This window comes from Pelodiscus sinensis, chromosome 7, assembly GCF_049634645.1.
Source record: "Pelodiscus sinensis isolate JC-2024 chromosome 7, ASM4963464v1, whole genome shotgun sequence".
In the NCBI taxonomy this organism is placed as follows: Eukaryota; Metazoa; Chordata; order Testudines; family Trionychidae; genus Pelodiscus; species Pelodiscus sinensis.
In genome coordinates, this window is record NC_134717.1 from 37,487,391 (window position 1) to 37,503,618 (window position 16,228).

The following is a 16,228-nucleotide window of genomic DNA, read 5'->3' on the forward strand; positions in this document are numbered from 1 at the left end:
TAGTACTGATAATTACTGATTTTTATGCTAAACAATGAATTGTGTTCAATGTGCTTATTTTCTAGAAAAGATAAAAATGTCATTTATCATTAAAATTATTAATTATAACATTCAAAAGTGGGCAAAAGAATGACATTCATTTGTTGAAGTTCTGAGAAATGTCCACTTGTTAACCTTTTGACAAATCTGGTCCCATGGTGTGAGTAATACCATTGATAACTTTGGGTTAGACTGTTAAATTGGGGTTAACTCTGACAACTTTGAGTTCAACATCTATAGATTTTTACTTCCATCTACTTTTGAAAAAATTAAATTACAAACAATTTATTAAAAATTAATTCAGTAATACTTACGATCATCCTCAGTGTATGTCTTCCAGTCAAATGGAATCATTGTTATATTAACAAATGTATCATTTTCCCCTATTGTGCTGTTAAAGTATGAAGTAATATTTGTTTCCAGAGTGTAATTCTCTGGAGGCCACTGCAAGCATTTGTGCCTCAAGTTGCCCATGAACAACTGCAGCCCTATTAGTGCAAATACACTCAGGCAAAACACAGTCAGGATCATGACATCTGAGAGCTTCTTCACAGACTGAATCAGGGCTCCCACAATAGTCTTCAAGCCTGAAAACAGAAAGGAATTTTATGATGATGTTCAACATGTATTTAATACATAGAAGTAACAATTTATACCAATAAAGTTAAAAATGTCATGCAGAAGCCCAAATAAATGGTTGTAATGTGTGTGAAATAACATTTTGTGAAGAGCTTTATCACTTATGAAGATGAATATATAGCTGAAAGTTTATGTTCATTTGAAATTGTGAATGTAAATGAATCGCACATATTCCAAAACACTTGTTTTAAATGCCAAAACAAGTGATTTTGTTATTCAAGTTTTACATGAATCTCATGTAAGAAAAAATCCTTCCTTATTTGCCAATAGTAAATTTTACTATTTGCCAATGCCTCCTGTCCCAAACCTTCGCTAATATCAGTTTTATAACATACTACATTGTTAAAACAATAGTAAAGGGCTTTTTAAACAATAAAGATTAAAGTTATTAAAGTTATAACTGGAGTTATAAAACTGGTGGTGGTTTGGAAAATGATAGAACTTTAAGATAATAAATCCCCCATGCAATGCCCATGCTATTCTTTATTATCTTATTCCTTTATCTTCATTAGTAAATCACTGTTTCAAACAATTTTTGTTTTCACAGCAACAAATATCCACAGTAAATACCATATTACATTATATTGGTAAAATACATATGGGTAAGAAAACCTCAGGATTACTGATTTTTTTTTTTGAATGTGGAGAAGAAAGCTTGACATCATAAGATGCAAACCACACAGGCTATAAATTGCAATGTCTCATGCAAGAATTTGTTAAACTCAAAGGCTGATTTCAAAAGGAAAAAAGCTAATGTTAAAATGCCAAGAATCATAGATTTGAATCAGTTCTGTTATCTTATGATTCTCCATTTTTTTTGGCAAGCAACAAGGCTTGTGCTAAAATAATGTGAATTGAGCTTCAGTGGAATGAAATTCAGCCTCAGTGTTTAACCTAGCTCTCACCTGGAATGACTGATATTGTTTTCAATGCTCGGAGAACTCTGAACGTTCTCAACGCTGAGACATTGCCCAGGTCCACAAACTCTGTCACATATCTGTAATAGGGGAGTTCACACACAAACACAATGACAGGATAAAAAGGAACAGTTGGGAGGTACAAGGGACCTAACACCTTACACCAGTTACTTCTTACCTGGGATTACAGAAATAGTTTTCAAAGCTCTCAATACTCTGAAAGTTCGAAGAGCTGAAACATTGCCTAGGTTTACAAATTCTGTTACATACCTGTAGGATTAAATCACAGTTGTTCAGAATTTAAGCAGACTTTATGCTACTTACGTGGGTCTTTCATCAAGACCTCTTTGGTGATTTTAGCAAATAAATTAAAAAAGCAACAGTCAGCTGTTTACCTTTCACTGCAGTTTGCCTTGCATTAATTTGCTTTCGTGGCCTTCAGTTAAATTTAAATATCTCTGAAGCAAACCACAGTGATATTACTTTGAAAGCATAAAATGTATCTAGACTAGACTGGAAAATTGGAGCATGTAGTCAAAGGGGTTGCTTTTATTCTGGTTAGAGAAAAAAATGCAGAACATCATATTAGCTTCTATAACACTAACTTTACTAGTGGCTTCTGCAGAATATATGCGCAAGCTGGAAGATGAATACTAAATATTTACAATATGCAAGTCTTTTTTGTTGTTGTTTTTGGTTTTTACCGGCATTAATTTCATGACCTTTTATGCTCTTCTATCAAAAACAAAAAACAAAACTTACGCAAATGTAATGACAGTGAAATCAAGCCAGTTCCATGGGTCTCGAAGGAAAGTAAAACCTTCTAAACAGAAGCCCCTTGCAAAAATTTTTATAAGTGATTCAAATGTGTATATTCCAGTGAAGGTATACCTGGAAAAAGTAACCAAAAACTTAGAGACAAATACCATTTCTTTATGACACTTTTATTTTCTTATTGCTAAAAGTCTATTAGGAATCAAATTAAAAATTCAGGTAATTTAAAAAATTGAGACTAGAATAAATAAATACGATGTATTAAAATAAATTATTCACTATTATAAGTATCCTTATATTCTAGTACATTATTTGAAATATACTTTTGACTTATGTCAAAAGTGACAAGAGTGCCCAAGTAGGTGTTATTTATTAGCAACTGTATAAAGCTAAAGAAATTAAATAATATATTTTACAATAAAATTCTATAAAAGATGAAATTATAACTAAGACCCACTTGATCCATTACTGTTGTCCAACAACACTATAAGATTAAGTTATTTTATAATCCCTGGGTCTAAAACCCCTAGTATTAACATTGAAGAATAGCCTGTGGTTGAAGTCTCATTTCAATAGGGCTACTTAACACATATACTCATTCATTAACCCATTCATTTATAAGCCTCCCCCCCTAAGATGAATTAGTAAAAATTGCAAAATGCTATGGCCATTTCATAAGCCAATGCTATACTTCAGCAGTTGGCAAACTTTGGTTCCCAGCCCATCAAGATAAGTTGCTGGCATACCAGGACGTTTTGTGTACTTGGAGCATCTGCAGGCACAGAGCCCCTCAGCTCCCAGTGGCTGCAATTTCCTGTTCCTGACCAAGGAGAGCTGCAAGAAGCAGCACAGGCTGAGGGGCATGCTGGCTGCCACTTCCTGCCACTCTGCAAAGGACAATCTGCAGCACAAGGAGCTGAGAGGCTCTTTGCCCAAGGACACTCCCAGCACACAACATGTCCTGGTGCACTAGCGGCTACCCCGATGAGCTGGAAAATGAAGTTTGCCAATCCCTGATCTACAACAACGATATAGACTCATTAATAAGCCAATCCTTCTCTTTGATGTGTCACTTCTTACCAAAAAATTTAGCTTATGAATGAATATATACGGCATATGTTTTCCTACGTTGGAATCTATGACTTGGTGGATATTGTTTTCCTTCTAATATAGTAGTATAATCAAATCAACAGCATTGGCCAGAAGGCATAAAAGTACTATCAACATGCTACTTTAGGAAGATGAGGAAAAAGCTTCATGTAACGCTGAAGAGCAATGTAATCCATGAACATTTGCCTCATCTTTTTCTTTACTCAAAATTTTCTATGAGGGGAACATTTAAACTACTTAAAATAGTTTTGTTTAGAGAAAAAAACAGTAGTAATGTCATCTGCTGACTAGTGTCAATGTCCTTCACTGCAAATAAAATAATGATTCCTAGAAAATTTCGTTTCAGATATATGGATATATATAAATAAAGAATATAGATTTAACTTACTCTACATTCTTTGTCCAATCTGGAGGGTTACTCATGGTCATAAACACACAGTTGGTCAAAATAGTGCACATAATAAGCATGCTGAACAATGTATGTTACAGTCAAGGAACACACAACAAGAAATTACAGAATAGCACATTAATAACACGTTTTAATTTCAACCACATACTGGCACACACAAAAATCCCATCGATTTAAGTGAAAATACTAGATACATTTTAATACACTATCAACCCAAGAGTTCTCTCATTAGGAAATAAAACTTAATTAGATTTTTTCATTTTGATGATACTGTGGGTAAGTCCTGAAAGTTCTCTAAATATTTTCTTAGCTTTTGCTGTGTACTGAAAAGCAAAAAAGTCAGCACTCAAATACCCAATCAATTATATTGTTTGTATGACAAACTAAAATGAAATAAGGAGGAGGCGAGTTTTGTTTTATTTTTAAGTGCGTACTGTAATGGCATGACATCTCATGAATGCAGGAAGGAAGCAAGTTCAAAAGTTGAAGATTCCTCATGAAGAGAAAATACCTGAAGCTCCTTTATGATGAAATCAAGAGGCTATCAGCTTGTGCATCTCCCCTGTTCTGAACTGTCATAGTGGTGCTTAAGAATACTGTTTCTAAGAAACCTAGAACTACTGATAACTGTGCCAAGGCTCACAGTCAAAAGAAAAGTCTCGATATTCTCACTGAGCACAAATTAAAAACAAGGTATTTAGTTACTGCTGCTACTAGAAGCAGTTGGGGATACAATAAAATCTCAGTAGCAAATCTAAGTAATATATGGTGAATAAACTTCATTTGTTTACTCATTTGGCAAATATTCCATTTGCTTCCCCAATCAAATAAGCATAATCACAGCACTGTTACCCATTTGATTAAGACATTATATTTATGTTTCCTCACCAACTATCCTAGCATTCAGTTTTGAACTACAACTAGAGGAGGATAGCAGAATGTCAGCTGGTTGAACCCTGACAGAGAAAGAATACATAGGGGAATATGACTTCCCATGGAATTCCAAGAGAAAAAGAGAGCATGAACAAATGTCCAATATTTTTCTTTGTGACTTCTCAGAAAGACAGCCATCAGGAGCCAGCAGGAAAGAACTGCTATGGAAAGATGTCTTATTCTATCTATGTATAGTTCAATACCATCTCATGGCAAGGAAATCCACTAAAAGATTAGCATGAATCAGCATGGTAACCTGATCTTCATCCCAATCGTCAACCAGAACAACTAGTATAGCATCCCTACTATACCAAGACCTACAACTCAAACTGATTGGGATTAAGGAAACCTGAGTAGCCAATTCAATACAACATGCTCAGCAATGTTTCAAAAAGACAGAAGATTTGACTGAGGCAACAAGTGTCTGCAGAGTTACTGAGTTTATGCAGTGTTACAAGTTTTCATTTCAGTGACACTGAACATTTAGCACATTTATCCAAGTGTTTAACAATAAGTGAAAGACTAAAATAAACAACAAACCAGAAAGTGATGCATAATTGCCTCATAATGGCATCATAAACTATGAAATGCCAAGCTTACTCTGGAAAATGTTTTACCTATATTCACCTTTTATAAAAGATGTGCTCCTTCAAAACAGTTCATCAAAGGAGCTAATGTAGGATGACCACACATCCAATATTATCAAAATCACCCTGATATTTGGGGCTCTATCTTATACAGCTCTATTTTAGACAACTATATCCTTTATCTCCCTTGTATCCCCTCATCCCCAAAGTGTCCCTATTTTTCACACTTACTCTCTGGTCACCCTAAGCTAATGATACAAACAGATGTATCTAAGTATAAAAGCACTTTACAGATACATATGTATCCAAAAAGTCCAAATAGGAGTTGCAATTTACAATGAAACAAGGCAGCATGCTTTTTGTTTTTTGGGGTGTTTGGGGCTTTTTTGTTTTTCTTTTGTTTTTGTTTTTTGCTTTTGTTTTCAACTCTGAACACAGACTAAAATCCCTCTGAAGCTTCAAAGACGAATATGAAAAGTAGTGACAACACATTAGATTGATGTGCATATTGATACTGATGTTTGTAGTTACAGTTCATTTTCCCTGAAGTGATCAAAATCAGTAAAGATTGACCATGCCTTCAGAGTAAACATGTAAGACATGCAGAGCAACTTAGCTGTTCAGTTATCATCAGTAAGGGATACACGGATAACTTCCTGTAAAAACACTGAAAACATTATTAACTGGCTTACTTAATTAATTTTGAAGGACCTATTATGAAACAACTTGGTATAGCATAACTGTTATTCTGTAACTCAAAATACCAAATATAACTAACACTTGAATGCCCTTCCCACACACTGTACAGTCATATGCAAGGAATTCTAGTTAACATGCTTAGGGAACCCCCCAGACATCTTTTTTGTGGAAGGAATCTCTGTGGTAGTTTCAAAGGGCTTGTGAATGCTAGACCCCAGGTTTTAATTCATAGTATGGGGCTGATAACAAAGTACCAGTATGATTAGTGGAAAGTATATGTTCCCTTTTATGTACAGAATGATTTTTTTAGGCAATATTTAGAACCCCCATATCAGTGGAATACTTAATTTCTATTTTCATCACATTAGTAATACAAAACTGATTTTAAAATAAATAAAATGGTCTGAATGGCATTTATGTATTATACATAAGCTATATGAACATATCAGAGATCACATTAAAAAGTCAGGCATTCGAAAATTAGATAATGCCAGAACCAAGGTTGCTCGTGCAACTCCTTTGATGCACAGGACAGATTGTGCTCTGGGAATGAAGGAGGACCTTGCAGTGTATGAGGCTGTTGTCTGTAGGATCATGTACATTACAATTTATGCACGAGAGGAGGCAGGAGCCCTGATTTATTCCCAAAGCACAACTGCAGAATGATCTTTTGTCTGAAGACCCTGAATAATCTGCTAGAGAACTGGCTTCTGTCTTTGCCTCAGCCACAGGGTTTCTATGTGATTCTCACAAACCAAAAATGTCACAGGTATCACTGTGTGTTCCATATTTCCTGGGTACTGAACATGAAACACCTAGCAACTGATTTGCAGAAGTGCTAAGCATTCATAATTACAACTGAAGTTAATGGTAACTGCTGTGAATGAAAAGTGCTATAACATGATCAGTATTGCAAACAAACAAACATTAGGCTTCTTCATTAGGTCACTCAAAACTAACATTTTTGAACCAACCACTTGAAAAGGATATGAATGTACCAAAATTTTAATAGCTATTTTTCTAAGAGGATTGAAAGGAGTTAAAATGTATAGGGCAGAGGTGGCACTGAATCGGAAGATTGCCTTCCCTCTATTCAATACTATAAAAGTCTGAAAAAGAAAGAAAAATCAGTTTAAATATTTGCATTCTTCATTAACTTTTTTAAAACAACAGTCTTTTAAAAAACAATAGACAAAGTCTTAAATTACATTTCTACAGATAATTCAGAGAAAATCATATTTCTACATCCTTATTTTGAAAAGAAAATGTTCCCCCATGACTTACCTGCTATATAAGATAACGTCTGCTGTAAAAATATTTCATTTGATCTTAGAATAATAGGGAGTTCATAAAATACATTAAGTCACATTACACACTTTTTTCTGACACCTGTACATAACGTAAGATACAGATTTGGTGAATTTAAAAAGTAGTGAACAGTTTATATTAGGATTATAACTAAATGTTTACTTTCCTCCTGTCAGAAACTTCTCTGTCCATTACCTCAACACATCACACACAGAGATTACGTCTAGACATGTCCAAGGAATGCGCCCACTTTTTAAAAAAAAAATGTCAAAAAAGCGGACGCGCTCTTTCACCATCTTTGTAAACCTTGTTCTATGAGGAATAAGGGATGTGTCCAAAGAGCACTTTTTTTTCAAAATTAGGTGCCATGTAGATGTGCCAAATTTCAGAATATCCTCTTTTGAAAGTAAATCGGAAAAAGATATGCAATTTGCGATATACAAATTACGTATTTTTTTCTGATTTAACATTGCAGTTTAGACCTAGCCCTCTCTCCTCCTACACACACAAATCTTGGGCCAGATAAAAAGCCACAGGAGGAGAATTTTTACTTCAAAATTTATGTGAAGGCTCCATTATAGACACTGTTCAAATCGAAGGGAGAAGTGGTGGTTGTTACCTGTGGAAAGCTGCTTCAAACCTAGAAGAGCCTCTGCTGTGGGTACCAGCAACACATTCCACCTTGCTGTGGTTACTGTGCACCTCAACTAGAGTGCACCCAACCTGCCTACTTCTCTCTGGGCCACCCTTACTCCACATCTCCACTCTATGTGGGCCCCAAACCACACATGTCTGAGGAAGGAGTGTACCACAGAAGCATCTGATCCCTGCTTCTGCATGGAGAAAAGGAGAGTGTGTATGGAGAATCCGTTCAGATACGGAAATAAGGCAATGGGAGGGCTGTGTTTTCAACTTAGGGTTCCAGTAATAGATTTCAGATACTGATGGTCTTCAAAAAACAGCAACAGATAGGATAAACATGGATGATATATATTTTTTTAAATAATGAAGTATCCAAAGAGGAACACATTTACTTGGCACAAGGTTTTAAAGTCTGAGCTAACATTTCACCTAAAACATTTATAATCCATAAATATATTGAGTGGTGGTTTCTAATGTCTTTGCTAAATGGCAAAAATGCACTAACTATCAACTCACAACCTCCAGTTAGTCATGTATCCAAATTATGACCCTGAGTACTAGTGCTAGATTCGGTATTTGTAGTTATGAGCTAGCTGTCATATATCTCGATTATATTTTACATATATATGTATATATGTCAGCTAGCTCACATATCACGCACTCTGCTGACTTTCATCTGAAGAGAATACACCACCTGCATTTAGTCAAGTCATATCACTTTTTGAGTCTTTCTGAATCTTTGAATACAGGCATATTAAGTATACTGTTAAAATATTACAACCTTGCCAAAACTCCACTTTTTGAGTGGTTGATGGTAATTCTCAAGTACACATATTGTTCTACTTTCTGAGGATACAGCTCCAAGACCAGAATCAAGGACCCAGCTGTGATGGACCCCCTGTCCATGCTTTATGAAGTGGACTTATGGACACAAGTGCATGTAACTCAAGGATGCTTTGGACAAATTTATTCATGTAACTATCAATCTTCATGTCATAATCCACTGGATCTGTTATCTTGGTGTATGTATCATACTTGTGTGGAGTATGGAGTGTTTTATGGTTTTTAAATGTGTGACTGAAAGCAACCACAAGGATTACCTTCAATGTCTTGATGACCAACTGTTAAACAATCTCTTCTGTCTTTTAATTCTTAGCAGTGATTGGTCTGGAGAAGTCACATGCCCACCCCAACTGGCCAAGTGAGTTCCCATGAAAAAAGGGAATCTTTACAAACAATAAAAAATTGGGGGTCTTTTGTCTTTGGCTGGCACACCCAAGGGAAGGAACCAAAGACCCCAGAATGAGGGACTGCCCTGGTTTGTTGGAAAAGAGACAGTTTTAGGGCGAGTTTGTAAAGAGTTTGTGTACTGAGGTTTCGGTGTTACAGTTAGCTAAGCGCTTTCTGTTATTTTGAGTTTGTAATCTACTTTGCTCTGCCTGTTCCCACTTATAACCACTTAAATCCTGCAGCTTGCACTTAAAATCATTTTTACGTACTCTTAAGCCCAGTGTAAATAATTATTACCTGGGGGAGCAATCATTGTGTCCATTCCCCCTTTCATTGTGAAAGGAGGCTTACCCAAATAATTCATTGGGTTTGATCCCATTTGGGGAGTGGTATCCCACGAAGCTAGGCCCTAAACTGCACTTTCCTTGGAACTGAAGAGTTTCAGTGTCTGTACTGCTTCTAAGGGGGGAAGTGATCTCAGCTCCGTGTCTTGGCTGGAAGAGACCAGAGAGCTGGCCCATCAGGACAGGGAGGTGAGGAGCCCTAGAGAGCAAGAAGATGAGTGTCAGTGGCCTTGTCCACACTTTGGGAGGTACCCCCTAGGTGTCTTCTGTGACCTTACCCCGTCACACCAGCATTTCATAAAATTTTCATTTTTCCCCTTCAGTCATTCACTCATTTGGTTCCTCAGTGAAAGAAACATTGTGATTTAACAGTAAAGTCCTCAAAATAGGCATATTGATCCCGTGATTTATAAGCCAAGCCAAAAATTAACTCCTGTCACCCTCTTCTTGTCTTCTGCTGCAGAAGACCTTCCTCAGCAGCCACAGAGACATTCCCTAGACATCCCAAAAGCTGCTGGAAAAGCCATCTTAACACTCTGAGTTATCTGAACTTTGGTTCCTTGAAGCTCTGTATCGCATCAGAACTCCCACTAGCCTCTTATAAGAACTGGATTTTTTGGACATAATTTCTTTTCCATTGTAGCTATCTTCATCTCCAGTTAACATTCTTCTGAGAAAAGACCTTGCACTTGATAATATGACTCTTAGCACAGAGCTGTGACTGATTTCTCTGGCACTGTGTAACTGTTTGTCCTGAATCCAAGATACTCCAGGAACTACCATCACCCTGTGTTTCTCCTTCATCGTTCCGTACAGAGCACTGATGAGAAAATTTGTCCGCAACAAGGTAAAAGAATTTCCTTCTCTAAAGCCAATATTTTATCTATCATAATCTTGATGAGAAGCCAAATGGTTCTGTTGATTGAGGATAGTAAGATGGATATTCTTTGAGGACAAGCTCCTTTAGAAACTTATCTATTTCAGACCTGCTCTGCTTGTCCCAGCTTCTCTGAAGCTAGAAATAGAACATGGAGTGGGTTCTAATGCTCTGACATGAAGTAATGATGTCTACTCAGATTCATGTCATGGCTTTTTCTTAGGTTGCAGAAACTGGGGTGGGACAAAACTGAAATTCTTACATACTGCAGGGCATCTCCTCTGGACAACATCCACTGTCCTTGCTTGGTCAAAGCTATAAGAAGTCCTTTTGGTCTCAAATTGAAAGAGTATAGAATAATTCAGGTTTTTAACTCCAGATATAACTGATTGGAAAACCTGTAGACAGCTGTGAGTCAGTGGAACTATTTCTAGCTAACACCTCTCTTGAACTTCCCAAAATACTTCAACTTGCCATATGATCTGCACTCTTTTCTATAGCATCTGACAGGAGTCAGGATTGCAAGTCAACTTTTTAATGACTCTGAATAGTATGAGCTTTCCATAAAACTTCACATTCTATCACTAAAATAGCTAGGGACTGAGCATCTGGGACTGAGCATCTGATCCCAAGTAACAAAGCCTCATCATATACCTCCATGGAATAGATTTCACCACTTTTTTCCTCCACCTTCTTTCCAGAGAGAAGCGTTTAGATCAGGGGTTCTCAAACTGGTTCGTAAACCGCTGGTGGTCCATAAGCTCCATTCAGGTGGTCTGCAGACAGTTCCCTCTAAGGTTCCAATATTGGAACATTTTCTGCCTGGAAATGAACTACCTCTTGACAAAAAATGACACTGAAAATATCTTGTTTCTCTTAAGCATCAGTTTGAAGACTACTTTTCTGTAGAAGCTAAACCAACAACTGGATATGTGATACTTTTGGAATTGCAATCAGGGTTTGTAAAATAAGGCACAAGAGTGCTTATTGGAGTTTTCTTGTGACAAAACATTAGTCAGAATTTAAAAGATGTTCCCCAGTTGAGTTTTGGATTCAAAGAACTGGAGAGTTCTCAGAATTTGCAGATAAAGCAGGGCATTTTCTGATGCCATTTGCTACTACATACAGGCCCACTATTGAGAGGAGGAGGAAGGGGGCAGTTGCCCAGGGCCCAGTAATTTGAAAGGGCCCAGGGCTCCTGGCCACTCTGCCACTACCACATGAATGGCTGGGATCCTGAGCCCTCTAAATAGCTGCTGGAGTGCCATGCCACATGCCTAGGGCAGCTCTCAGGGCTGTCTAGGGAGTGGGGGGACTAGTGCAGCATGCTCTAGACTCTGCTGAGGGCTGGCTGTCTCCAGCCCTGCCCCTTCTGTCAGAAGCCCTGCCAATTTCAAGAGTGCAGAGCCAGCTCCCCCCCCCACCTTGCCTAGGGACCTGGCAATTATGTGGGCTCCCTATGTATCTATGTAAGAGTCAGGATTTTCATCACTTCCCACCCCGAAGTTTAAATACAGAGGCAGGATGAATGCTGAACCTGACTTAAGGCTAAAGCTGACTAACATTACACCTGACGTCCCTGAAATTGCTCACAAAAACAGGCATGTTCATTGATTAGAAAGGTAATGAATATTAAACTCTAAGTTGTATGCTTTTTTTGGTAGAGTAAAAAATTAATAGTAAGGGTATTTTTTTATATTGCACTTTTAACCCAAATGCTTTAAAAGAGTTAGCTAACAATGCAAACAACATTTTCAGGGATCGTTAAGTGGTCTGCTGAGCCTATAAGCAATATTCAAATGGTCCACAAAAAAAAGTTTGAGAACCACTGCTTTAGATCATGCGATTTTTTTTTTAAGTTGAGAGTGTCCATACTTGCAATCTCCTATTAATTTTAGCATTGCTTGTGAAAGCCTGCCAAGGCACTTAGAGTGTCAGACAACTTTTTATTTTGGTTGGGTGATTTGTTTGTATGGGCCTGAGGCTTTCATGCCTAAAAGATAGGGCAGAGACCGTGCTTGCCTAGACTTGGCCACCTGTGAGGGGCCTGTATAGTAACAAGTCTATTCTTTCAAGTAAAAATCTGATACTTATTAGAAATGCCCAAACCCCTGACAACCAGGGAAAATAGTCATGTTTGTCTTCAGGAGTGATACCAGGTTAATTGAGCAGGACAGCAGCGCCTCAGAGAAGGGTTGCTCCAGGGATAGAGCCTCAGGGAAAGAGTGTATGATTTTTTTTTTACAATCAGAAAGTTGGCAACCCTACCTTGGAACATGTAATTTTCCAATCCTACCTGGCTCCTTTCTTGCCTGGTCTGGGATATAAGGACAACTGCATCCTGCCCACAGAGCTGGACAAGTCCCCAGCCCCCAAACTGAAGATGAACTCAGAAGGGGAGTAGAGAGCAGCAACCACAGACCCTTCCTTTTCCCTCTATTTTTTTCTCTGAAGCTTGAAGGGGCAGCAGCCAGCACTCATGCTTCAGAAGAGGAAGCAGAGTTCAGAAGACAGTCTCTCCTCAAAAATCAAGCACAGCCTTTGGATGCAGCTGGGAATCAGACAGACATGTTACTGAACTGAATTGTTATTTAAACTATTTTAAAAGTTTGGAATTTCCCTTAGAAAAGCTGTAAACCAGAGAGGGTTGCCTGAGCCTCCACCGCCAACAGAATGAAATACCCATAGTAGCACAAAGAAGAAAATAGTCTGAGGCGTGTCTCATTGACTTGCATATCAAATGTATTCCATTTGCAAGCAAAAGACAAGTTTTGCCCACTACAAACTGGACTGTATCAGTCAAGCTGGATTTTTTCTACTTGCATATCCCCATCAGTAACAGAGAGTCATCAGGCTACGTTAGCCCCTCCGCTGCATCTGTGAAACAAATGTCTCAGAGGGCATAATATGAAGACAATGGGATTGCACAGGTGTACCAGCAAACTGAATCTGTCCTACAAAATCCCTATTATGACATATGAGATAGAACGCTGCTTGACTGCCAGAGCCTATAATGAATTGTGGGGCAGTCAGGTATATCACTTTACTTGCAGATTTGACACAGAAATCGGTAAGAAAAAATGAATTAAAGAACCCCGCTTTTAAAAAGGGTAAAATACAGAATGGTGTAAAAGTAGGACAGCAATTTAAAGAAAACTCCTCTTAATATAATACAGTGTGAATGGGACAGAATGGCTCTTTGAGTGATGTCAAAGATTGGCATGAATTAAAAACACTGATCTTGCACAATATTCCTACTTTCCTTTCATCTAGTCAAAATAGAATTGTAATATAAAATCTAGTAAGCTAAATCACAGATGCTGCACTCAGTGAAAAGTACAAAATCACTCTTAATTATGTATCTTGGTATTTATAGGCTCCCCATCACCACAGTATCTAATATTTACAGTGATAAATTGGAAGCATCCCAAATCATCAACTCATACTGTAGCTAAAGTCTTTTAGAAAGCTTCACATTGCTGGGGATAATGCGGTGGCTGCTTTCAGCTGCCTCTATGTTGCATCCTGAGGCAGTCCCACAGAGAAATCCTGCAAGGGTTCTAGAATATTTTAGGCTAGCAATATATGCAAACGCCAACAGAAATGTCCTAATTGCTGTCTTTAGATCCCTGGTATTTTTTGCTTACTTGTGTGTTTCTTGAGCTATACCATATTTCTCTTAAATAGTTCAAAAAGCAAATATATGGCTAGGTCTTTTCTATCAAGACAGGTGCATAATCTATATACATATTTTAGAGTGTGTCTGTCTGTGTGTATGTCTGTGAGTCCTTTTGTTCAAGAACTCCTCCTAATTGGTGGGGTGGAGTAGATGGGGGAAGAAAAACACCCCTATTAGCCCAAGTGGCTAGAGGGGGAAAAAAGGCCCATACTGGATGGGACCCCTCCTCACTCCCCGCCCCCCCAGCACTCACTCTTGTGTTTGCACACACACACACACACACACACACACACACACACACACACACACAGCCTCCTGTACTCTCCTTCTCTCACATCCACAATGCCCTATCCGGAGTCCTGCACTTCCCACACTGCCAGCCCCCTGTCCTGAAGGACTCAGGCAATACCGCACAAGCTGGCTAGTACCAAACAAGGTAAGAATTGTATATAACTGCCTGGAGAAAAACTGGCATCTTCTGCACCCAATTTATAATAGCTCTATAATCTGCTCCTTTTAAGAATATATCAGATAAATTTGTCTAAGCATTAAAACATTAATAGGAAATATTTCTATTTATTTCATTATGCTTAGCATCCTCACAATATCTTGTAGTTGAAAAGTGTCAGCTATTATTAGATTCAGTATAAATGCTCCATTTACAAAGAAAAGGGGTAACAGAATAATGTGCACATTACTAGGGGCTCAGTCCTCCATTAGAGAACCCAATAGGATTTTGCCATGGATTTCAATAGGAGCAAGTTCTTTTCAATGCAATCCTTAGATTTTCATTTGATTTAATTTTAGGCTATATATGTTACTTATATCTAAACAATACATTCAGGTATTATATTGCATTCATATAAATACATAACTCATTTAATGGTAAAAGCAACATTACTCTCTACAAAATCATAGAATTGTGCATATGCGCAGTCCCAAGCTCATCAGGCAAATTAAGGTGCCCACAATACCACAAGCATTCTGACACCACAGTGATGAAAGTGGTCAAAATACATGGATTAAATAGTGACAACTTTTTTAGCATTCAGATGTTAAGTGTTTTTCTATTTACTAACTTTTTGGAGAGGGAAATACATGTAAATTGTTGACTATGAATACTTTCTCCACTTATTATATGTCCTGTTCCTTTCTATGATGCTCAGCTAAAATTACCTTCACGCTCTTTCTTAAGCAGCGAAATGCCATGCCACATACGTGTGCATGGGTGTGGGTATATTATATGATATGTTACATAATAGACCACTTCTCCACACTTTAAACAAATTACAGATTATGTTCATGATGAACAAAATCCAAGCATTACCTTATGAAAGTGACAATGAAACATGTTTGATAATAAACACTTACTTTTTTATTGATGTAATATGGGTCCAGATCCTCCAAGGGCTCGGACGCCATTCCTGGAGGTATGTCTCCATAAATAAATGGAAGCGTCTTTCCTGCCTCCAAGTCACTATTTGGTTTTGGGCCATTTTCATCATCATCTTTTCGATCTTGTTTTGAACTCTTTGCCTTTTCTGCAGCAATGCGTTGTTCAATAGCTGCAAGAGACTCTCTAGTGAAGTAGTGGAAGCTATCAGGTCCTGGTGGTACAAGCACTGACTGCTCCATCTTTTCATCCTGCTCATTTTAATTACCATTTATTCTCTTGCATAAGAAAGTGCTAAAAGAAAACAGAAAGAGAAATAAAATTGAATGTGTTAGAACTATCAAGGGGAAAATATTATTTATTTTATAATGCCACTTATGCCTGCCAGCCTTTGTACATGCAAATATAAAATTCTAAAAATAATTTAAATGAAATTGAATTTAGTGATTAAGATGGAAAATTTGATCATTTTCAAAGGCAGCTATTTGATTCTTGATAAGCCAACTATATTTAAGATGAAATAATTTCTCAGTTCTAGAAGCTGTTCAATCAATTTTTACCCAAAATATTTTATGTGAGAGCTTGCAGTTTACTTCAACTGATAGTTTATTAATTATGAAAGAGAAAGTGGTCCCACTGCAGAACCTT

The 16,228-nt window shown here is 37.4% G+C and overlaps 1 protein-coding gene across 1 annotated transcript in view; it reads right to left on the minus strand.

The window, feature by feature from the left end:
• Positions 1 to 15,868, minus strand: part of LOC102463247 (sodium channel protein type 1 subunit alpha) — a 120,073-nt gene extending 104,205 nt beyond the window's left edge. Inside the window, exons 1-6 of the mRNA XM_075933529.1 lie at positions 15,559 to 15,868; positions 7,098 to 7,216; positions 3,868 to 3,957; positions 2,358 to 2,486; positions 1,774 to 1,865; positions 354 to 626 (exon numbers count right to left, since the gene is read on the minus strand). Of these exons, the coding sequence (XP_075789644.1) occupies positions 354 to 626; positions 1,774 to 1,865; positions 2,358 to 2,486; positions 3,868 to 3,957; positions 7,098 to 7,216; positions 15,559 to 15,822 (967 nt within the window). The 5' untranslated portion in view covers positions 15,823 to 15,868. The remainder of the gene's footprint in view (positions 1 to 353; positions 627 to 1,773; positions 1,866 to 2,357; positions 2,487 to 3,867; positions 3,958 to 7,097; positions 7,217 to 15,558) is intronic.
• Positions 15,869 to 16,228: the final 360 nt, after the last annotated feature.